At 39.6% G+C, this 22,846-nt stretch overlaps 4 protein-coding genes across 4 annotated transcripts; 2 read left to right on the forward strand and 2 right to left on the reverse strand.

The window, feature by feature from the left end:
* Positions 1-996: 996 nt before the first annotated feature.
* Positions 997-1,702, reverse strand: LOC103997841 (large ribosomal subunit protein eL39). The gene is made up of 3 exons (XM_009419167.3): positions 1,556-1,702; positions 1,340-1,443; positions 997-1,235 (listed from the first exon to the last, which is right to left on the reverse strand). The coding sequence occupies exons 1-3, from the start codon at positions 1,556-1,558 to the stop codon at positions 1,187-1,189; spliced, it is 156 nt and encodes a 51-aa protein (XP_009417442.1). The 5' UTR covers positions 1,559-1,702; the 3' UTR covers positions 997-1,186.
* Positions 1,703-2,798: 1,096 nt separating this feature from the next.
* Positions 2,799-4,546, forward strand: LOC135650158 (uncharacterized). The gene has a single exon (XM_065169345.1). The coding sequence runs from the start codon at positions 3,272-3,274 to the stop codon at positions 4,412-4,414; it is 1,143 nt and encodes a 380-aa protein (XP_065025417.1). The 5' UTR covers positions 2,799-3,271; the 3' UTR covers positions 4,415-4,546.
* Positions 4,547-5,429: 883 nt separating this feature from the next.
* Positions 5,430-13,359, reverse strand: LOC135650202 (26S proteasome regulatory subunit 6A homolog). Its single transcript, XM_065169427.1, has 10 exons — positions 13,147-13,359; positions 12,919-13,035; positions 11,836-11,943; positions 10,995-11,186; positions 10,596-10,787; positions 10,081-10,199; positions 9,006-9,093; positions 6,235-6,354; positions 5,939-6,079; positions 5,430-5,728 (listed from the first exon to the last, which is right to left on the reverse strand). The coding sequence occupies exons 1-10, from the start codon at positions 13,267-13,269 to the stop codon at positions 5,651-5,653; spliced, it is 1,278 nt and encodes a 425-aa protein (XP_065025499.1). The 5' UTR covers positions 13,270-13,359; the 3' UTR covers positions 5,430-5,650.
* A 4,139-nt stretch (positions 13,360-17,498) lies between these two features.
* Positions 17,499-21,380, forward strand: LOC103997843 (uncharacterized). The gene is made up of 5 exons (XM_009419170.3): positions 17,499-18,005; positions 18,585-18,621; positions 19,477-19,713; positions 19,833-19,880; positions 20,654-21,380. Exons 1-5 carry the CDS (start codon positions 17,701-17,703, stop codon positions 20,912-20,914), a joined length of 888 nt encoding a protein of 295 aa, XP_009417445.2. The 5' UTR covers positions 17,499-17,700; the 3' UTR covers positions 20,915-21,380.
* Positions 21,381-22,846: the final 1,466 nt, after the last annotated feature.

Consider the following 22,846-nt stretch of genomic DNA (forward strand, 5'->3'; position numbering starts at 1 on the left):
CAAGAACCATCTCTGCCAGTTCTTTTACCTTAGTGAAGCATCATTTCAGTCAAATGCTTCAATATGCTAGAAAGGTAGGACCCAATTCCAAAATCCATCTCCACAAAACATGATACGATAACTACTTCGTACTTTCAAGACATTGCACCACTTTTCTTACCACATAACAAGTTTCTGTAAGCATGTGCCCTAATGGAATCATCAACTCTTTATGTGATTCACGTATGCGATTTTCTGATAATAACAATATTACGTGTAAAACAATCTGCCTCGGAAAGATCTCACGTTCAAACCTGTCCAGGTCAACTCTTAGTGTGATCCAATGTTTTTTTTGTATTTTTCTAATAAGATCAGTATTACCTGAAAAACAATCTACCCCAAAAAGATCCCATGTTGAACATGTACTGCTGATGACCATTCACAATGAACATATTTCCAAGTCATATTCATTAATTAATCTTATCCTCAACCAGAAACACTGCATAACAGTTTTGCTGACAACTAATATTTCATTATCATACATGAGCATAGCTCTCTACTCATTCTTCACTGAAATGAAGTATCAACTCAAATGAGGATGCAAGTAGATAAAAACACTACAAAGCATGTTAAAGAATTAGTAATTACTACAACCTAAAAATTTAGAGGGTTGAGTTGGCTTTAACGATGGTTTTCGATAAAATCCATGTCGCAGAGCTTAAAATCTGTGTGTACTAAAACCACACAGCTCGCAGTCTACTGCATCATATCAAAATAGTCCAAAACAAATCACTGCAGGTATATAATCTTCATAAGAACACCAATTGCAAAGGAAAACAAGTACAATTGGAAACACTACAAAGCATGTTAAAGAATTAGTAATTACTACAACCTAAAAATTTGGAGGGTTGACTTGGCTTTAACGATGGTTTTAGATAAAATCCATGTCACGGAGCTTAAAATCTGTATGTACTAAAACCACACAGCTCGCAGTCTACTGCATCATACATATCAAAATAGCCCAAAACAAATCACTGCAGACATATAATCTTCATAAGAACACCAATTGCAAAGGAAAACGAGTACAGTTGGAGTAATGAGTAGTGTAGCAACTAGGCAACGCAATCTAACATTCCAAAATGATCGCCATTGATGGCAATTGGGTCATAGCATAAGCAGGGGAAAATAGAGCCCATCTAGGGTGACCTCAGAACCCTAGCTTCGTGCGGCGCCAATGCCTGCGCTTCGCGTTGTACCTAACAAGCCACGAAAGCACCGCCATTTAGGAGATGAGATGGGATGGTAGAGTTGAAGGACAAGAAGCGATCAAAACGCCCGAGTTGGATCGAAGCGAGAGCACCTGATGGTGTTGTCGGTGCGCATGCGGATCCAGTGGGGGATCGGCCGGTTCTGCCTCATCTTCTTCGCCAGCTTCTTCTTGATCCGGAACGTCTTGTGCGACGGCTGCAGCAGAAGAAACAACCAAGCCGAGGCATCAGTTCAAGTCACCTCCCAAAATCGAAACCCTAACCCTAATCCTAACAATCAGAAGAAAGGAAGAGGGTGGAAGACTTACCATTTCCGCTGCTCCCGAGACCTCCGCAAGCAACTGCAGAAACCCCAATCCAAAACCCTCTCGGTCCTAACTCGTGTTCTCTGCCGAAGCGGATAAGCATATATAAATGGGCCTAATGATGCCCATTTTGGCCCACAAGGCTTCGTGCTACTCAATGTTCATTTTGGGCCTCCAAACAAGCCTAACTCGGCCCATTATTATTAAGCTTAGATTGCTGGCTCATCAAAGCCCGTAAAGCTAGAAATAGATCTACAATGATCGGCAGAGCAGCATTTGCGGTGGTGTACAACAATCTGAATTGATCTCTCAATCCAATTATGGTGGAGAAGTAAGAACACAGAAGTAAGTGATCCGATTCACTTCTGAATGGAGAGTGGTTATACCAGTGAGTGCCTCTATATAAAAATACATATGTGGAGCAGCAGAGTTTTTGTTGGTATGATCAGTAGGTGTACCAGCAAAGCAAACGCACCATTTTTACGGTACTATGGGTTGCAATCCTCTTCTCTCCTCCATGGAGACCGGTGAGGATCATCGACCTTTCATCAGCGTTGGATTCTGCAGCGAGGTTGTGGGAAGGGGGGGAAGGAGATGGGGGGCCATGCGAGGATCAGACGGCACATGGATTAGGTGGGGTTTCTTTGGACTTTGGAGCCTCCCTCTTCCTGTGCCACCACTCCTACCAAGAGATGAAGTGACGCTTATGAGCAAAGCAACAGCAGAAACCATATGACTGCTTCCTGCTTCCATGGACACGAAGAAGAACAATGTCTCAATACGTATACGTTGCATCCTACTGTGGCCGTCTGCAATACGCACGGCCGGCCAGTAGGAGCACTACCATAGATGGGACTTGTCTCCTGCTCTCCACCGGAGACTTAGTCCCTTCAAAGAGGTAAGAGAACGGTGTTCTCGAGAGCATCAAGTTGATGAGATTGTTGGGAACGATCAACCAGCCAACAATAGTCTTGAGAACGCCATCATAATTAACTTGCAAGCAATCTCTCTCCTCTCGAGTTGGTAGGAAAAGTTGCATGATGATTCATCGCCTGCCAGCTCGATCACAGCGCGAAGTTTGATGCGCCCAGAGTCAAACCTAAATCTCATCAGTCACCGAACAACAAGACAGCGGAATTGTCGTGTCGATCTCAGAATGAGAACGCTATGGCTTGTTGGAACAGATGGGGAGAGAAGAAGTAGCTGTTGTTCTCCTGACCTCACGGTCCATTTAGATCTTTCATTTGGAGAATTCACCTTCGTTGACTCGACCTGTTGACCCACACCCTTCCCTGCAATTACAGACATTTGACTTGGTCTCCGATTCAAATGTCAAGGCTATGCAACACCAACTTGGACGATGAATCATATCCTCCACCTATTTAGAATCTTGTGTTAGATTTTGTTGCTCGAACATTTGGTGTTTCAATTAGTCTAATCTGAGGGCACGACGGCAACTGTCGCCGGCATCTCATCGATCCTCCTAATCTTTAATGCTCTCCATCTGATCTTAAGACTAATCACCAGTGTTAGTACTAATAAGTAATTAATCACCACATCCGAGAAGCCATGGGAATCCAATGGAGTTGTTGCGGTCACCGACGCGGTGACGTTACGCCCCAGCTCTCGAGTTTTATGTTGCAGCCCCTCTTCTCCTGTTAGATGACCAGACTCTCCGGTTTGCTGAGGAAATTATAGACAACGAGGGCTGGAGAGAGGATGCCAGAATCCATGCCGGCGTGCTTCCGTGGCGGTGGCGCCGGGATGCCGCCATCGAAGGCGGCAGGGCCCAGCCTGACGACCTCGGTCTACGAGACGCACCTCGGCGTCGCAGCCCTCACCTGGTCCCGCACCGTGCTAGGCCTCTCCCTCCGCACAGAGCTCCGCCTGTCCGCTGACGAGGAGGATGAGGAAGAGCCCGTCCGGTTCCGTATCCGGCCGTGGCTGCTCTGGAAGCGGCGCGGGACGAAGCGGTTTCACCTCAAGGACGACCGCGGCCACCGCTGCGTGGACTTCGCGTGGGACCTGACACGCGCCAGCTTTCCTCCCGGGGGCGGTCCAGAGCCGGCCGCCGGGTTCTTCGTCGCCGTCTCCGTGGATGGAGAGATGCTCCTTGTTGCCGGGGATCTCGCCGAAGAGGCCTTTAAGAAGTCGAAAGCCCGGCTGCCTCAGACGCCCCTGCTCTCGCGCCCGGCGCTGGTCTCGAGGCAGGAGCACGTTGTTTTGGTGGACCAAGGCGGCCGGAGATCGTACGTGACACGGGCCCGGGTCGGCGGCCGGGACCGCGAGATCTCGATCGAGCTTGAGGCGAAGGATAAGGGGAGAGATGTGGCGATGTCGGTAGGGGTCGATGGCGAGCGGATCCTGCAGGTCCGTCGGCTCCGTTGGAAGTTCCGGGGGAGCGATAAGGCGGATGTCGACGGCTGCGGCCGGATCCAGGTCTCGTGGGACCTCCACAACTGGTTCTTCCACTCCAAGGACGACACGGCCGCTCCTCACGGCGTCGGCTCGGCCGGGGCGGCGGAGACGGGGCACGCCGTGTTCGTCCTCCGATTCGAGGGAGAGGAAGAGGGGAAACAGGAGGGGCATATCGGGAATGCGATGTACCAAAGTCTGGTGGCGCGGGGGTATAATGGGAAGCACATGAACCGTAATTGGAGCGAGAGCAGTAGTGGCGGCGGCGCGGGAGATAGGCGGATGGGGAGGAAGAAGAGCTTGAGGAAGACGAGTTCTTCGTCCTCGTCGACCTCATCAGCGTCATCGGTGAGCAATTCGACGGTAATGGAGTGGGCGAGCCCGGAGGAGGTGGAGCTGCAGCGGGCGCGTGGGTTCTCGCTGTTGGTGTATGCCTGGAAGAGCTGATCCACTTGGGAAAAATGATTGGCTTGATAATTCCTATTTCTTTTCTCTCTTATTTTTATATGTTTGCAAATTGCTGTTTGGATTTTCTATTAAAATTCTTGGTTGAAATATCAAATTGACTCCTTTGTTTTCTTTTTTTTTTGGAGATAGTATGTCTACATAGATTGCAAAAACATATATTCGGGGATTAATTCACTCGATAAGACTACCAAAAAAAAAAAAGGAAATGATTAGTCGATTATTTTCCTTTATAGGTTGCTTGCATCTATGTGAGGTTTTGATCTCAAAGTTATTGTCCTACTTTTATTTGTTATAATTTTTAAAAAAAACAAGTGACGAAAGTTGAATTGGAGCTCAACATCTTGTGATCATCTGTCAAATCTTTATCAGTTAAATTAGCCATCATCTTGTTATAAAAATAGTTGGACAGAATTATCCGGCCAAAACTGTTGTTGGTGGCGAATGTTAATAAGGCAATATTGGAGGTGTTTTGGAGTGTTGCTTTGGATAGATGGATTAAGTATATATATATATATATAACAGCCTGCCTACAACAGCTAATAACACTCGAGATTTCTGGTGCAATGTACTACGTCCAGATTGGCATGCAGTACACGACCGCGAATTGATCGAACAAAGAAACCACTGCTTTGCTCGTGACTTCACCGCTTTATTTCGACTTGGAGAGACGATCGAATGCAATCTGGTGACGATACGGAAAAGTGCCCAAGCTATTTTGACAGAAGACTTATAGAAAGTACAGAAGTCATTTGAATTGCTTTGGAAATCATCGAGACTGATGGCTAGGTGATGATAACAACTTGCACGCTTCAATAGGGATATTGCAGTGCGGCATTTTAAGGCCGTCAGTCTTTTTGTCTCTGTTAAGCTCAGTTATGTCTGTCCTCTGTTGCACTTTATAGGGTTATCGATGTTAAAGACATTAGTACAGCATGATAAGTCTAATAGGTAAACGATGAATGATGTTCCAGAGTGTAATTAATACACATGCAAATGCGTAATGGTATAAGATCAACTATATTGAGCCTCACATACAACTCAAGTTAAAATGATGAGTCGCTACCTTTGATAAATAGTGCAGAGAATGACCACTAAAAAAAGGTCTCGAATAAGGGTATGATCAGAACTGTTGCTGTTGGTGAATCAGAATAAAATAAGAGACTCGGGAAGATTGGAATGAGGTGGATCACAGGGTATATAGCACGAGGAACTAAACTAAGCATAATAATTTAAGCTGGCTTTCTTCTTCGCTTGAACTTGGATTATCCCTTCGTTGAAATCTTCATGTGTCACCTGAATCAAAATATAAAATCAGTCAGACTATTGCAACAAGAAGAGTCATGAAACAGAAAGCAATGGCCAGTATGCATGATTGTACTACCGGAGGAAATGAGCTTTAAGCAAGTTAAATTAGATCAGGCATGTAAACAAGGTAATTGGATGTTACAATGCAGAGATTCAGCTTTCATAGGGCACAAATTTAAACAAAATAGGAGAACGAACCTCAGTTGCATCTCGACGCAGGGCAAGCATGCCAGCTTCTACACAGACTGCTTTAAGTTGTGCCCCATTGAAATCGTCAGTCGACCGAGCCAGCTCTTCAAAGTTCACATCAGGGTGCACATTCATTTTCCTCGAGTGAATCTAAATTTCAGAGATAAAAGGAAATAGGGCTCAATTCACAACATGAGGACATGCGTTTCAAGTTATTTCTAGATTAGATTATAAGCATATGTTAGCTTTCTTCAACATAAAAATTTACTGAAGCATTTTCTCACAACACACAACATTTTTGCTACCTGCAATATTCGAGCTCTTGCCTCTTCGGATGGATGCGGAAACTCTATCTTGCGATCTAGACGTCCAGAACGCATAAGAGCAGGATCTAGAATGTCAGCACGATTTGTTGCTGCTATAACCTGTCAATTAACCAAAATCATGCATATATGTCTTTGTCTTTGAGAGAGAGAACTAAAAAATGAGGGGAAAAAGAGAAGGGGGGGGGGGGGGGGGGGGAGAGAGAGAGAGAGGAATCAGAATGCTACTTTTGACACAAATTATATCAATTGGCTAAGACATGCAAATACACCTTAGAGAAATCAACAGGCTACTACATGGTCTGTCTGCAGTTACCAAGTTGTCTCTCAGAAAATGCAAATATAATCCAGTCTAATTCATATTATATACTGATCTATGAAGAAAAAGAAAAAGAAAATGTTCCATAGCACTGTATAGAGTGACCTTGAATCCTGATTTACAATCAGAAGTCAAGGAAAAAAAACTACAAACAGGAAATTTCTAGCTTTCTACTACGTCTTCAGTTTATCATGGTTGTTCTATCTGATCCTGTCATCCTTGTCACAAGTGATAAAAGCAGCAGAGTCTTAATAGATGCAACAAGTATAAATCATTTGAAAGAACCAACTTCTAATGTTAACCAAACAATGAAGGAGATTGCAGTAATTCCATGCATGTCAAAGAAAACCAATCAAGCCAGCTCTTAAAGCTCCATCAGTCTCCAAATTCTAATAAGAAAATGAAGAATCGTGAGCACATTAATTAATTGTCTAAATATAAATGGTTGTTCGCTGGTCTAGCTCTTTTTTTTTAATCCACCGACAAATGGAACCCACCAATCATCTGGGTACTCTACATAGCAATGTTCGCTATCAGAACTGGATCCGGGACTAGCCATAGGATTTATGATCGACCAGATCAGATATGAGAACATGTTTCTTTGGAATGATTACAGATGGTTGGAAAAAAATAGGAAATTGGCCAAGGATCAGAGAGCACTGATAAAGAATCACCAAAATCAAACAAAACTGTAGAACCAGCTGGAAAATGTCCAAGAAGACTAGGATTGATAAGAATAAGTTCAAAACCCCAACAAAACCTGCTAAAAACAGTAGAAACCAACCAGGAATTGGCCAAAAATAGGGCAAAAGAGCCAGCACTATCCCTCTTTAAAAAAATTAGTCATTCAGGACCAACTTGGTTGATTCACATTTCATTTGGTAATCCCCGCAACCACACTACAGACCTAAACCTGCCATGACCTCTGCCTTGGATATTCAGCATATAACACTGCTTACTCAACTGCTAACAAGCACCACATGAAAGCACTCCTTAATGAAACAAAAGAAGATCTATTTAATAAATTTAGTGGCCTAAATGATGATCCACTTCGAATCCCATGGTGACTCGAGTGCTGTGGCAGTAGCCCAATGGCACTTGCACAAACAAGATTCAACAAACTCTGGGTTAACCCGCTACATAGGTTGCCAGCATTTCAAGCAGCCCTAAGGTAATAGGGTAGGTGATGAATCCTATACAAAGCACTTCAACGTTTTCTAATTACTATATGTGTTATCAAGATCCAGTTCTATCTTTATAAATTTGACAACATTTGACAGATCTTGTACAAAATATCATGGTTAGTAACTTCAACATGAATTCATATGCAAAAAATTATAAAGGTTGACATATATCATTATTCTATTGGTTCAGAGAAATAGGAAACTGCAAATAAACAAACATCCAACACTTAGCTAAATCATAGATGTTTTCATGTATGCAATTCCACATAATGGCATGTCAAAATATAGTGATGAAGGCAAGTGAAACCTAGCATCATAAGGCTCATCACAAACTGGTGGTAACCTAACTGCCAAGGCTGCAATCTAACAAGGAAATAAATATAGTCATGCAGAATCATTTTAAGCTTGATAGCATAAGACTGTGTAATGGAAATTACAAATTGCTTGTAGAAAACTACTAGCAGTAGGACCAATAAACATCTGAAAGTAATGTGCAGCAGGATAATGCATTTCTTGATGTTGCAGTCAGCCTTATCTTAATGTTGTTGTCAACCTTACATGACAATAGCACAATACAAAGGAAGACAGCACATTTTGGCAAATATGTCCATCTCTCTGATGCAGCCTATCTGACTGGGCAAGATTAAAGCACCATATTTCTAACATACAAAGGTCTGTTTGGCTTTTAAGTTCCAAACCTTTTTAAGGTATATTAACATGACAGTCTAAGTTAAAGAAATGTCAGCTATCTACTCTACAAGACAAGCTCATCCGGTTGTAACCTCACAAAAAGTGAATTCAAACCTGCACTTCTAGCAGACATGATTAGTTATATTGATAAAGCATCTAGCATAGATTGTTATAAACACTCATGCCTAGAACTGTAGTTGGAAAACTGCTTCACTATTAACTTGCAAAATGCATTTAGTAATGGATGCCTCTACTCAGGAATATGTATATAATTTTCGCGTGCCAAGGAAAGAGGAGGACATCAGATGAAGTTCAAGTATTGTTATCCATATATGTTAATGATTGATATCGGGATATACTTGATCTGGTCTAAGGCAACACACATGATGCATTTCAAGAACTTAATTTCAGATCAGAAGAAAGACTACAAAGACAAATGATGAACAAGCTAATATAGCTGCAGGAAGACTGTTCAAATTATCAAGCTACAAACATATGGGCAGCTTCTACCAAAAAGGAAATAATATTGTTTACATCATAAGCTAAATAAGAACACTGACCTTTATGCGTTCATCACTGCTAAAACCATCAAGTTGGTTAAGTAATTCCAGCATTGTCCGTTGCACCTCCCTGTCTCCACTCACTTCACTGCAAAAATAATGCAAAAAAAATGAGTACAATGTCTCTCTAAAAGATAAACTACTGCTATTCAATGACACAGTTGGGTTTCCCTATAAAGAAGATCCTTACTTTCTTAAGGTTGAGCAACTCCACTCAAACGAACTTCCTCTATTAAATTCCGAGCTAATTCATAAGTTGTAATAGGATTGCTACCTAATGCATATGCATCACTAAAGATTGACCTTCACCACCTAATCGTAATGCTAATGACCAATCTAACATTTAACTCCCTATCAACTAGGAGATATTTTTGGCCTCCTTCACATGGCAATGCTCACTGATAAAAGCTTTATGGCTCCAACTCTGCCAAAGCAGCCCCATCACAAAATAGCATTCTTCATATGGAAAACACTTTAGTAAACCATAGCTACTATAGCTAACAATTAGGACATAAAGCTTCCTGGATCAGGTATATGAATGTTTCTATTTCCAGGGATTTCAAAATAGGCAATCATTCACCACATAATTTAAATATCTCATTTCTGTTTGATAAAATATAGGGATTGTGTATATTTGTCTTTACTTAATTCCTTTGCAAGGAAACAATTCATCAAACAAACTATTCTCTCGAAAGTGAAATCAGAACAGGAAAAAATGTCAACACCTCAGCATGGTGCACCATGCTGAAGTGAATAAAGGCGTGAGCTTGGTTTTTAATCAATCCAGCAAATTAAGATGCATCAAATTACATAGCTCATATGACAATAAAATGACAAATGATGGTCACTCATGCTTACTAAATTATTAACTAATAATTATGAGTGAATTGATTCACATATATTCTGTTACAAAGAAAATTCTAACAGGCTAGGTCTTATACCACATCAACCTTGCGAATGAAAAAGACACAAACGAGTTTCTTGCAACATGGTACGATAAACAAGTCTCTTATCCAACACTAAGAATGGAAATATATATATTTTAAGAGTGAAAAGAACAAGAAAAATGTCATACCTGTCAAAACGTTTGGTCCCTATTGCGTCTATTTCATCTATAAAAATTATACAGGGAGATTTCTCCTTCGCTAGTTGAAAGGCATCACGGACAAGTTTTGCACCATCACCAATAAACATCTGCATTAATTGGTTAAATAATCACTAAGCAGCTATATACTGATATATTTTAAAATAAAAAGCACAGAACAAGAATCCATATTCCTTATGCAGTATGCACATATTTGCATGCATTAAATACCCCGTGCAGTAGGCTAAATTCGAATGAGAGTAACCTCTCTTCCTCAGCCAGATTTTCCTAATATTTACAAGTTGATAATGACCATCTTGTAATATGAATTTAAAGCATACCATATGCTTTATTAAAATGTAACTGGTGATATTATCCTAAAATATGAACAATGAAAGAGAGAACAGTTTGTAAAGAAGGGAATAATGGGAAAGAATAATTTGTAGATTAACTCAACAAATGTGAGTAAAAGTTTTGCAAACTGTTCTTATGAAATTACAAAGTACCTGAACTAGTTGAGGACCTGCCAGCTTCAAGAAAGTTGCATTTGTTTGTGCAGCACATGCACGAGCCATCAAAGTCTTACCAGTTCCAGGAGGTCCATACAGAAGCACTCCTTTAGGAGGACGAATCCCTAATTTCTGGAAACGATCTTTGTGGGTCATTGGTAACACAATTGCCTCGACAAGTTCTTGGATCTGAGAATTACAAATATAAGCAAATAAATCAATATAGACAAGATCAACTTTCAGAGGCTTTCTATCGCTTCTCAACCCGAAGTACACAACTAAACAATCTAAGGGCCACATCTAGAAGGTCTGAAGGTGCTCTAGACTTGCAGAAGAACCCATGACAGATTTAGCACTTTGGTGGACTTGTTTGACCATAGCACAAAGTTAGGATACCTGCTTCTCAAGGCCTCCTATGTCATTGTAGTCTTCTGTTGGCTTTTCATCAACTTCCATTGCCTTTACTCGTGAATCATATTCTGATGGAAGAGTGTCCAAGATCAAGTAGCTATCTTTGTTGACCCCGACAAGGTCACCAGGTTTCAGTTTATCAGGGTCCACTAATCCAACAACAGGAAGAAAGATAGTCTGGAACAAAAGAACAAATAGGAATAAGCCTCCAATAGCTTAGTTAGTCAAATATATAACTAAAAATGGTGATGTCATAGAAACAATCATCAAACTACAGCTTCTAAGAAAGCAAAATTTAGAAACATAGGGGAAGTTGCAGTATATGAAGCAAGAGAAACACCATCTAGAACATCACCATCAATTATTAGGATCTGTGCATGGTTTAGTTCTGTATAGTTCATAAGAACTTTTATATCAAGCTAGTAAACTCCATTTTGTGGTCCTTTTTCTCAAACCAATACAAACCATTTAACCAGTAAAACCAAACCAAATTAAACCAAAATATTATGCGATGCTTCAGTTTTTAATATGGCTTGCACTTTTTTTTTATAACTTATCCAACAGAACTTCAACAACAAATTATGCATGTTCAAATTTTCAAATGGCTAAAAAGATCCAAAAAGAATAAGAGCGTACAAGAACAAACGAGAAATTATGTAAGTTCAAAACCGATGGCAATTAAGGCAAGCTTTCAAGATGTTTGTTAAACATTAAGCAAAAATTCTTGGCAGACAAAACCACCAATTGCACAAGAACAAAAAAGAGAAGTAATATTAGATATAAACAAAAGAAGCAAATTTGAGCTGAGTTAGGACTCCTAGCTTACTTGTCGTGTCGAAGTTTTTAAGACAACACATTTGCCCTTCCTTTGAGAATCCAGATCAATATTGGCACCATCTTCCTCGCCCTCTTCTTCTGGATTCATTTCCAAAATCTAGACAACACAATAAGGTAAGCAACATGATAAATGTGTCCTTTAATAATCTAATGGATTTATTTATGTTCACGAAAGGAAAAATAAGAAAAAAGTATATATGCTGGAAGACAGATAGTATGTGTCAAAACAATTAACCCATCAACATGCACCTTTAATGTCAAAAAAGACGAACATTAGAAAAAGAGACGGAATAAATAATTCTTCCTAACTGCTTCTCTTTCATAATTTCAGTTCAATTATTAAGCTTCATATGCCGCTCACACATACATCCATCTCATAAACCAAAAAAGAATATACAGAAAATACATGAGAAAGACTTCAGTAATGAGAGGGGGCTGAGATGTTGATTATCCTAATAAATCACTACAAGATATTTGCCAATTCACCAGTGGCATTTCTAAATTATTTTGAGTTTTTTTATCTACAAAGTAGGATAGGACTTCCAAGAGATAGGAAGTCCTATCTCTGAGATAGGAAGGATAGGACTTCCAAGAGATAGGAAGTCCTATTTCTAAATTGTTGGTGAAGCTGCTTACAATCAGAGATAGGACTTCCAAGAGAAGCCACACGCATTATAAAGCTCCAAATTTTCAGAGAAGTACAGGTACTAAGACGTTTCATTTAACGCAGATTGGGATGTGCGGCAGATCAACATAACACTCCTCTATAAATATGCAGGGAAGATGCATTACACTCTAAGAGCAAAAAAAAAAAAAAAGAAGGGAAGAAGACACACAGAAAGACGTTATTGAGATGGCAATGCATAGATCAAAATAAGCTAAGCTACCCTAAGCAACTGCAACGAGATTGAGAAGCAATTGACCATGCATTCAAGAGAGATGTTCTTTTTTTCCTTAAACTAACATGTCTACAGAAGATATAATGCAGGAAGAAGAATTTTTCCCCAAAACAAAAGAGTAAGCAAATGGATTCACGAATTTACAAGATAAAGCTGCAGATCAAGGGACTGACCTCAACGATGTTCCCCACAAGGTAGGGCAGCTGCTTGTTGAGTTTAATCTTCTCCTGATTCTCCTTGATTTTCTCCTTGAAGGACTCCAGTTCGAGATTCGCCCTCTGCAACTCATCCTGCAGTCGGACGCCAACAGATTTCGAGATCAGCAGGATCAATTACAACCACCGTGAAGATCGAACGGAAAATCAAGGAAACCCTAGTTTTCGGGGGTTACGGTTTGAGACCTTGAGGATGCGGATCTCGTTGTCGAGCAGGCGAGAGGCCCTGATGACGTCGTCGGTGGTCATGGAGGATAGCTGGTCGTCCTCGAAGTTGGGATCCTCCGCCATCGCCGTCGCAGCCGCCATGGATCGTTGAAGCAAAAGACCGGAAGAGCGAGCGAAGCCCTCGTCCGACCCTCCCCTTGTAGCTTTGGGCACCAAGGAAGCAAGCAAGCCGGCGTTGTAACTTTTTGGTCTATATATAGAGTCTGGGGAACCGGTTCATTTGATCTGGGCTTCCGGCCCATTTATTGGGCGAGTTAGACCGGCCCAATTAGTGGTCTTCTGTGAATGGACCGGAGCTTCTAATCCGTCAAAAATATATCTTTTTTAAATTTCACATAATGGTTTATTATAATTGCAATTGAAATATTAAGCTAATATAACAAATAATTAAAGGATAATTATGGTTGAACAATTTAATCCATTCTATTTCAACACATATTATACTTTTAGATTATTTTTATTTTCTATGTAACTAAATAAAAAACTTATAACAAGACCTTTGATTTGTGAAAGTTATAAGTGATTATACACTATCAATAAATAAAATTTGTATTAATTAAATTAGTTGATAGATTTCAAACTCACAATCTCAATTAACAAATAAGATATATATATATATATATATATATATATATATATATATATATACATTTATATATATTGTTGGTATGAAAATATTGAAATAGATGTGCGGAGGTAACGAAAAATATAAAAAAACTATTTTTATTCTTTTAGCTTTGCATATCTCCATACCATCAAAAAGCTCATGTAGTCAATCATAAATAATTGAAACTTTATAATTTCATTATTATTGTTGTTATTAATATAGTATTTTTAAATTTCTAACCTAAAATAAATGAATCAAATATACTATCACCAAAATATTTATTAGGTATAAAAAACTTTGTAAGATGAGATCTCAAACTTTCAATATAAGAAAAGTGAATAAGATTTATCACTAGTAGATTAATAAAAATTGATATGATAATGTTTGAACTCACAATCTATATTAAATGACTTACATGCATTAGCATCAAACTCAAATATATTTCAGGTGAAGTTCCAATGTCTTTCTCTTCTTTCTTCAATTTGTGCCCTAGAAACTTACACCTGAGCCATGGGAGTTGCCATGAAACAACTCATCTTTGCTCTCTTTCATTCAAGCATCAGTAGCATGCATCTGAGTCACACCCTGCATCACATGCCCCAGTCACTGAGCTTTGAGAAAGCTGGAACAAGATGTGACATGGAAACAAGGAAACCTTGCTAAAGCAACAAAGTCTATCTCAAGCCAACCAGTTGCACACAATCTGAAGCTAGAGGCAGTGCCTGACTCATCTGTGCTGGCTGAGAAGCCAACAAAGGAGAAGACCACATTGCATGCTGGCCTTGTGCTCTCATCTTTTTCTTTCTCCATGGCACAAACTTCCACAAGCATAGCTCCTCACCATGTTGACCCCATCTCTGTCTCCTTTGACCACATTCCAATGCCATCCCCAAAGGGAAAGGTGAGAAAAAGGGGCATGGCTGCTGTGAGAGAGAGAGAGAGAGAGAGAGAGAGAGAGGAAAGCTGGGTCACAGGAACAGCTGCAGCTTTTCTAAAGCTTCTTCCAAACATTATCTTTGAAGGGCACAGACTTCTAATATGAGCAGCATCCACAGGGTTGGTTCTCATCATCAGTAAGAATGTTCAGTTGAAGCCATCGAGTTCCTCCATGCCAAGGGTTGGAGGGGTCATGTGATGCAAGTGATGTGAAGATGGCTTGGGGAGTGAAGAGAGGTGAAGGCCATGAATGTGTTCTGTCTTCTACCTCCAGATAACCAGAAAGGTAGCTCCTTACTTTCATTATTGTTGGGAAAAGATAAGGATATCAAATCAATAAGATCATATAAATATTTTTCACTAATCAAATCAATAACATTATAAATATTCTTCTTTAGGTCAACTACATGATATCAAATATCATCAAAACTAACTCATGGCCCAGAAAATAATCACTTAAATCAACCATCAAAACATGTAAGATTTCTTCTCCTAATATAGCCTCTTGGAGCCTATGACATCTTCTTTTTTCTCCCTTATTTTTCTATTTATATCAAACTCCATTGGTTACATCACTTGCCAAACGATAACAATTATTAGAATCAAAGAAAGATGATGATTGATTCTTTTTTTCCCAGCAGATGAAATATCTTCATCTGAATATTAATATGTGAATGGATATTATTCATTCAGCTTATCACTCTGAAGTTTATCTTAGGTGCAATGAGGCCGCAACTCCACACATTTTTGCCCAGAAAACACAACATAAAGGTGGCAACTAAATCATCAAATCTGGAAGCTGTGACACAGCAGTGGAAACATGAACACAAGCAGCACTGTCTTGTCTCCCTTTTCCTTTGGCCCTTCCTTTTGTACTTGGACGCAGGTAAAACCTGTTGCAAAGGCTTACATCGACTGCAAAGAAGACCGAGGAAGAGCATGTCTTTTACCATGCAACGCAGCTGAAAGCTCGCAGGTTTGGCTCTTTCAGCTATGCGTTGGAATGCATGCTGCTGCTTTAGACTGTACCAAATGGCACCCATGGATGGTGGTGATGATGATGATGATAATGATGATGATGATGACATGGGGCTTTCGGAAAATGTTATGCTTTTGAGAAAAAACACCATCAATTATTCACTGCAATGGAAAAGGAATCACTTAGCTACTACAGGTTTGACTGCTTTCTTGCCAAAGACTTTGCAGCAACATATTCTTAATTACTTGTTCTTATCATAAATTATGTCTCACAAAGGTTTTCAAAACTACATATTAATTTTGTCGCTTAATTAATTATGTGACAAAGATATGTTAAATTTGTGAGTAGCAGTTTGTCCTAATTCTGTAGCTGATTTAGCATTTTAGTAGCTGTTTTCGGTGTTATTTGATACAAGAAAAACCTAATAATGTTTGATTCCGATGAGATTATATCGAATGTCAATAAGATAGAGAGGAGTCTTATGATAAAAAAAATTCATATAAAATAAAGAATCATTCAAGAATACGATCGACTATATTATCCTTTTAAAAGTATGCTCGATAAGTTTCTTTTCGATGCTCAAATAATATTGAAAAATATATATATTTGATTAAAAAAACATGTTGATGCTTAAAAAGTATGTAAATCTTTTATTTTTCATAAGTAATTTTTTTATAATATCAAAAGTGTTAAGTTAGCAGTAAAAATTCTCTAAATTTAAACGATTATAAGAAATATATATATATATATATATATATAGAGAGAGAGAGAGAGAGAGAGAGAGAGAGAGAGAGAGAGAGAGAGTGGATCTAAGAAAAAGTAATGGCGATGGGATCTAAGGAGATGACGACCACCAAAAAGGGGATCAACTTATGTAGAATGTCCGACCACAATTCCCTGCAAAGATCCGACACATTTTTGTACCTATCTTTGACCAAATCCTCGCCCTTCAAATTTCCTATTTAATTAATTACCTTTCTCATATTCCTAATTCAATTTTTATATATGAAATTATTATTATTATTTATTCTTGAATTTATATGCCCCAAATCCTCACTCAAATGCGTATATATATATTTACTGCGTTTCAAATGTCTTTGCGATTTGTAGTCACAACTATGGAATATATGCATAATAATTAGGTGCTAAGAGAGTAAAGAGGAGATGAGTACACGTGGAATATAGTAGAAGAGGATTAGCTGCATATTTAAATTTTATTTCCACTGGTAATCCAATATATATATAAATATATTATTATTAACTTAACCAAATGCCACCTAATAAATATCATTTTTGTTTAATACAATTTCTATAAAAATTTGAAAATTAATTTAAATTAATTAGAATAATATGAAGTACTTATATATATATATATTTGTAATTGATAAATGTAAAGAAAAAATAAATATTTTAATAAAACATAGATTAATTCATCATAGTAAGGAAGAAAATTTTATTAAGCAAAAATTAGATAATTATGTATGAGAGAGAGAGAGAGAGAGAGAGAGAAAGAGATCTTTCTACCTGTTTAGGTTGTCAGTTGGTCTAACTCATTATCATCCCTTATCCCATCAAATCCAATTCCTTCTTCTATTAATGACTCTCTGTTTCAACACACACACACACACACACACTCTCTCTCTCTCTCTCTCTCTCTATGACTACATTTCTTCCCTTCACTCTCATTAATCATGTAATTTGTATAAATATACAATTAATTAACTAACCTTTCTCTCTCATCCTCTGTTTCTATCTCTTTATCTGAAAAATTATCATACAAAACAGCAGCATCAAAAGAAGAATAAAAGAAAAAGAACAGAAAAAGAGCGTGAGAGAGAGAGAGGGAGTGGGAGAGGAGGAGGTCGGAGAAAGAAATGAAGAGAAGAGGAGTAGGGAGGTGAGGAAGAGAGGATATAGTGGTGGCCTATTGGGACACCATCAATTGGGTGAAAGGTGGGATCTTTGGGGGGTTGGAAGGGAAGAGGGGGAGATGGGGAACGTGACATCGTCGGTGGCGGCACGGTTCGCATTCTTCCCGCCGGAGCCGGCGACGTACGAGGTGTTCCGGGAGAGGGGAGGGGATGGGCGGCTCTGCCTGACGGGGCTGTCGCCGGAGAAGAACGTGGAGGTGCACCTGGTGGAGACCCGCGCCGGGAACCGAGTGGTGGCCACGTTCTGGCGCCACCCCCGCGCCCGCTTCACCGTCCTCTACTCCCACGGCAATGCCGCTGACCTCGGTCAGATGCTCGACCTCTTCCTTGAGCTCCGCGCTCACCTCCGCGTCAATATCATGAGGTTTTTCGATTCCCTTGCCCTGTTCTCTCCGTCTCCTTTTTTCTCCCCTTCTATTAGATTGGCAAGGTTGGATCTTTATTGTAAAAGGGGAGTTCTTTTGGATGAGCTTGGTGTTTGGATTTAGTTCTTGTAGGTGAATGATGTCGATATGGTGAAATCTTGGGCATTCTGATTACTGCTTAGGAACTTTGATGTTCTGAGAGTGGGAACAAGTATGTTTCACAAAGGAATTCCAAGCTTGTTTTTTGCTCAATATTTGTTATGGGTGCCTCATTTGATCATCTCTTGCATCCATGGTTGTCAGGAGTGTTGGAAAATCGATCAACTCGTAGATGCAGGTTACTGATATATTTTGTTTTTTTGTCTGTTTTCATGTAGCTTCCTCAAATGTTTTATCAAGGTTTATATAACACACAAGGCTGATGAAATGTGGAGCATGTGGAGGATCTATACATCCAGCCTCTAAATTTCTCAAGTTTCAAGCTCAAATTGGATAATAATAATACTATAAAATGAAACTGGAAATTGTTTTTGATGAAAACTGCAATTAAAACTGATTGATGATCTTCTCCTTTGCAGTTACGATTACTCAGGCTATGGAGCATCGACGGGGAAGGTAAACAATTGTCAAAAACACATGTAATGGAATTTTCTTCTTCCTGCTTTCTTTTGGAAGCTTAGTAGTTTTGTAACATTATGACAAAGGAATTATGTATTTTGGATCAAATTCGCCAAATCAATTGAAGTGAACTAAGAATAGGTAGAGACTACAGTGACATTTGCCACAGTCGATGATTTTAAATGGATGGTTTCCCCTCGAGGAAGTACCCACTTGGCATGGATGAATCTAAAGAGCCTCCAGTCATATAGTAAATTAAGTAGCTAGTTCTATTTTGACAGGTGAAACCGGTGGTTCATTCTCTCACAAACCTGATGTTGGCCCATTAATCTTAGGGGTGAATCGCCCCTGCTAAATAGCATTGTCACTTAACAAAATTTATCCATTCTATATGATACTTAGAAGTAACTGTTGGAATGAGCCACTCTGTGACAGTGGATTGTCAGTGAATCTAGAATTCATAGCTAAACATCATCAGTTCTGTTCATTTTACATAGCCGAAATAGTTAACCAGGGTTTCTGGTCTTCTAGCAATTCACATGGATGTGTGTTGTTGGCAAAAGGAACCCTAAATGCTATGATAGTTTTTCTATAGTCAATCTTAGTGAAGGTGATATGCTGATTTTTTTTTTTTTCTTTCATATGAACTGTTGTAATCACAATCTAAGTCTATTACATGCTTCTCAAGAACTTCATGATAGAGATGTTAAGGCAACAGCTGTAAATACTTTTATGGGACATTAGATATATTTCCAATGAAGAATGATTTATTATCAGAATCACTCATTCTATTCTAATTTTCGTGTCTGATGGTATCTCGTTTTCCTTGTTTTTTTCGTTTATTCGCAAAAGCCATCTGAATTCAACACATACTATGACATAGAAGCAGTATATGATTGTCTGAAGAAAGAGTATGGAATAAGACAGGAGGATCTCATTTTGTATGGCCAGTCTGTTGGTAGCGGACCAACATTGCACCTCGCTGCACGATTACAGAAACTGAGAGGCGTCGTTCTCCATAGTGCAATTCTCTCGGGCATACGTGTCTTGTATCCTGTGAAAGTGACATTCTGCTTTGATATCTTTAAAGTAAGTTCAGATTTTTCTTTATTCTGTTGGATCATATTCATTTTCTTGCTAGTACTTTACCTGCATTCTTTGACATTTTCTTTTACTATTACTGTGAAAGTTGGGATTTTTGTTTGCAGAACATTGACAAGATACGACAAGTCAACTGCCCAGTCTTTGTTATACATGTAAGCCTTTTCCCTCAGCCAATTCAATATACTAATTTCTTGTATCATATGAGCAATCATGTCTTGAAATATTATGTTACATGTTGGATGATCTTGCCATAAACTCATCGGACTTGCAAGTTAGTGAACATAAAACTTGTCTTACTGTGAGATTACAAATTATGAAAACACTTAAGAATGTCTCAAGTGCTTTGTCATTTTGCTCCCATTTGTGCCTTTATATCCTTGTCATCCATCATCCAAGCCTTTTTGCCATCCAAATGAGGTAATAAGCTGCACACAACAGAAAAAATAGAGAAGATTTGACAACATTTTTAATGTTCAACCTTTCAGCATGATTTCCATGAATAGCATTCCAAAATCAGGGAGAGCGACACCTGCCCTGAAACCAAAATACTACGTAGCGTGCTGCTTGATTCCTTCTCTATTAAGACCTGGTGTGTTGCTCAAGTTCGTGCAGGGATTTGAAACTTTTTGTGCCGACAATTAGTTGAAAGTATTCCTTAACTAAAATAAGTAGCACAGTTGTCGGCTAAAGAGAGAATATTTGTATTGTTTGATTCAAACACACTCGATACTTTCTCTGGGAGTATTCAGGTTTCTCACCTTCACATTCTTTGATGTTATCTCTGAAACTGTCGGGGATATCTCTTAAGTACATGTTCACTGATTTCAATTCACTCATTTCGCTGATGCTCTTGATCTGTCAAATTCGTTATCAGATAAAGAATTCTCTTCATCAGACACCTTAATCAGGTTTAATTTGTTTGTAGGGAACGGCTGATGACATCGTCGACTGGACTCATGGGAAACGTTTGTGGGAACTATCCAAAATAAAATATGATCCCTTGTGGATCAAGGGTGGTGGTCACTGCAACTTAGAGACATATCCTGAATATATCAAGCACTTGCGAAAATTTATTAATGCCATGGAGAAACTTCCACTTGTGAAACAGAACAACCAAAGCAGGCTTCCGACAACAACCATCACAGAATCAAAACATAACAAGTGTTTGAGATTTGGCAAGAGATAGCTGTTCAAACGACGCCCGTAGGTTCATCTGCATTTATGCCTCAATCCTTTGCACAAGTCTGTCTGTCTTCAACAGGCACCGCATGAGCTATGATCGATCGAAGACAAAGACCACAGAGAGTAGGTACATTATTGACTCAGAAAGCCGTAACTTCCGTGTCTAAAAATGATCCTAAAGAATACTAATCCGCTGAGATCCTGTCGCAATCCATGTCTCTGGAATCGACAAGTATGCTTCATCGATCCAATTATTTGTCTGATTTGCCAGATTGATGGCTTGTGTAAACACTTCCACTTCAAAAGCAAATACATGGTTTGTTTCTCGAATCTTGCACTCCATGTTCTCCTTCTTGAAAGAACACTTCTTCATGTAAGTCGGTAGATTTTGTTTTGCTTGACATTATCTCCTCTGGACAACATTGAAAAGTGAAGCTAAATGATGAAAGATGGGAATCAAGTTTCTGATAGATTGTTGATGAGTGAAAATTGCTCCGTTATGTAGAGCTAAGTGGAAGTATGTTTCTAGAAATGCTTGTTGTGTATACTAGTATGCATCTTAAAATGACCAACAGCAATATGTAGGTATGCTACCCAATGAGTTTGCATATATCCAGCACTCTAATGCTTTTCATTTTATCGGTTGATGATTCGCGCTTACTAGGAATTATATTTTTCATTTATCTTGTTGGTTGCCTCTCTTACCCATACTTGAATCTCAAACACCATCATGCATCAAACTTGAATGCTTAATTAGCAAACTGTTTCTACTGATGAGGGTGAATGAAATCATGAATTAGGAGACTCTGTTCATCCACAATTTGCAGAAGAACCACTGCCAGCACCCAAGCTGGATTCACCTTTTCTTTAGAGGACACTTGACCATGCTTCCATTGCTTTTCTTGGATCACTCATCAACCCTAAGCCTAAAACGACCTCCATCTTATTCCTGCCTAGCTAGAAATGAGGCAGAGAGGATCCAAGTAGCTTTACTGCCATTCAAAATGGAGACAACACTCATCATTCCTCTCGACACTTTGCTCAGGACTTCCATGAACAAAGCAGCACCAAGGAACCAGTTGTCCTCCCACCTGGTTGGCTGTCGACTCTTATCCCCCACCAAGACACGGCCCTCTGAAACCACCATGGGAACTCATCCTGAGTTGGAAGCTTGAGGATCCAGTGTGTTCCTGCAAAGAGTACCTGTGTGAAATCATGGAGACAAACTACTGCATATTAGTCAAGTGTAAACATGCAGAACTATATGATTCTTTATAGCATGCATGAAGCAAAGCAATGTGTATTCTGTCATGCTTGATTGTTTCCGGCTCTGGAATTGTAATTACCTCTATCTGACATGTTTGCTGAGCTCCCCTTGTTGAAGAGAATGTAGAACATCCCCTGGGAGTGCAAACACTTTCTGCGTCTGCTTGTCGTCTTTCTTGCAACCAAGTAGCGAAGCATCATTTCTAAGGTGGATTGTGTGCCTAAGCAAGATCCCATATGCCATGCAAAGCATGTACAGTGCTCACCGTAGCTTTGATCTCAAGCATGTACGTCTTCAGAACGAAAGAGTTTGGCTTTGCGTTGTCCTGCGAAAAGCTTAGTTTGTCCAGAGGGTTATCTAGATATTCCAATATCTAATTTAGATTGTCGTATGACGGATCGTAGATTTGCCGACAGCTCGTGCGCGCACCGGGAAGACAATTCCAACGAGTGTATGTGCCATGAACATGGATCGATCGTATCCATACATGAGATATCATTCATGACAGCGGCAATTATTATTAGAAGATTGAGCGGCTGTAGACGACGACACGACGGCACTCGGCTCATGCAAAAGCGACTACTCCACGTGAATGCATGACATACGTAGTGCTGTACATCCCTATCGGAAGGGGATGCCTTCGCCCTCAGCAGCTGCCATGGGAGGCAC

This window comes from Musa acuminata, chromosome BXJ3-9 (genome assembly GCF_036884655.1).
Source record: "Musa acuminata AAA Group cultivar baxijiao chromosome BXJ3-9, Cavendish_Baxijiao_AAA, whole genome shotgun sequence".
NCBI classification, from domain to species: Eukaryota; Viridiplantae; Streptophyta; class Magnoliopsida; order Zingiberales; family Musaceae; genus Musa; species Musa acuminata.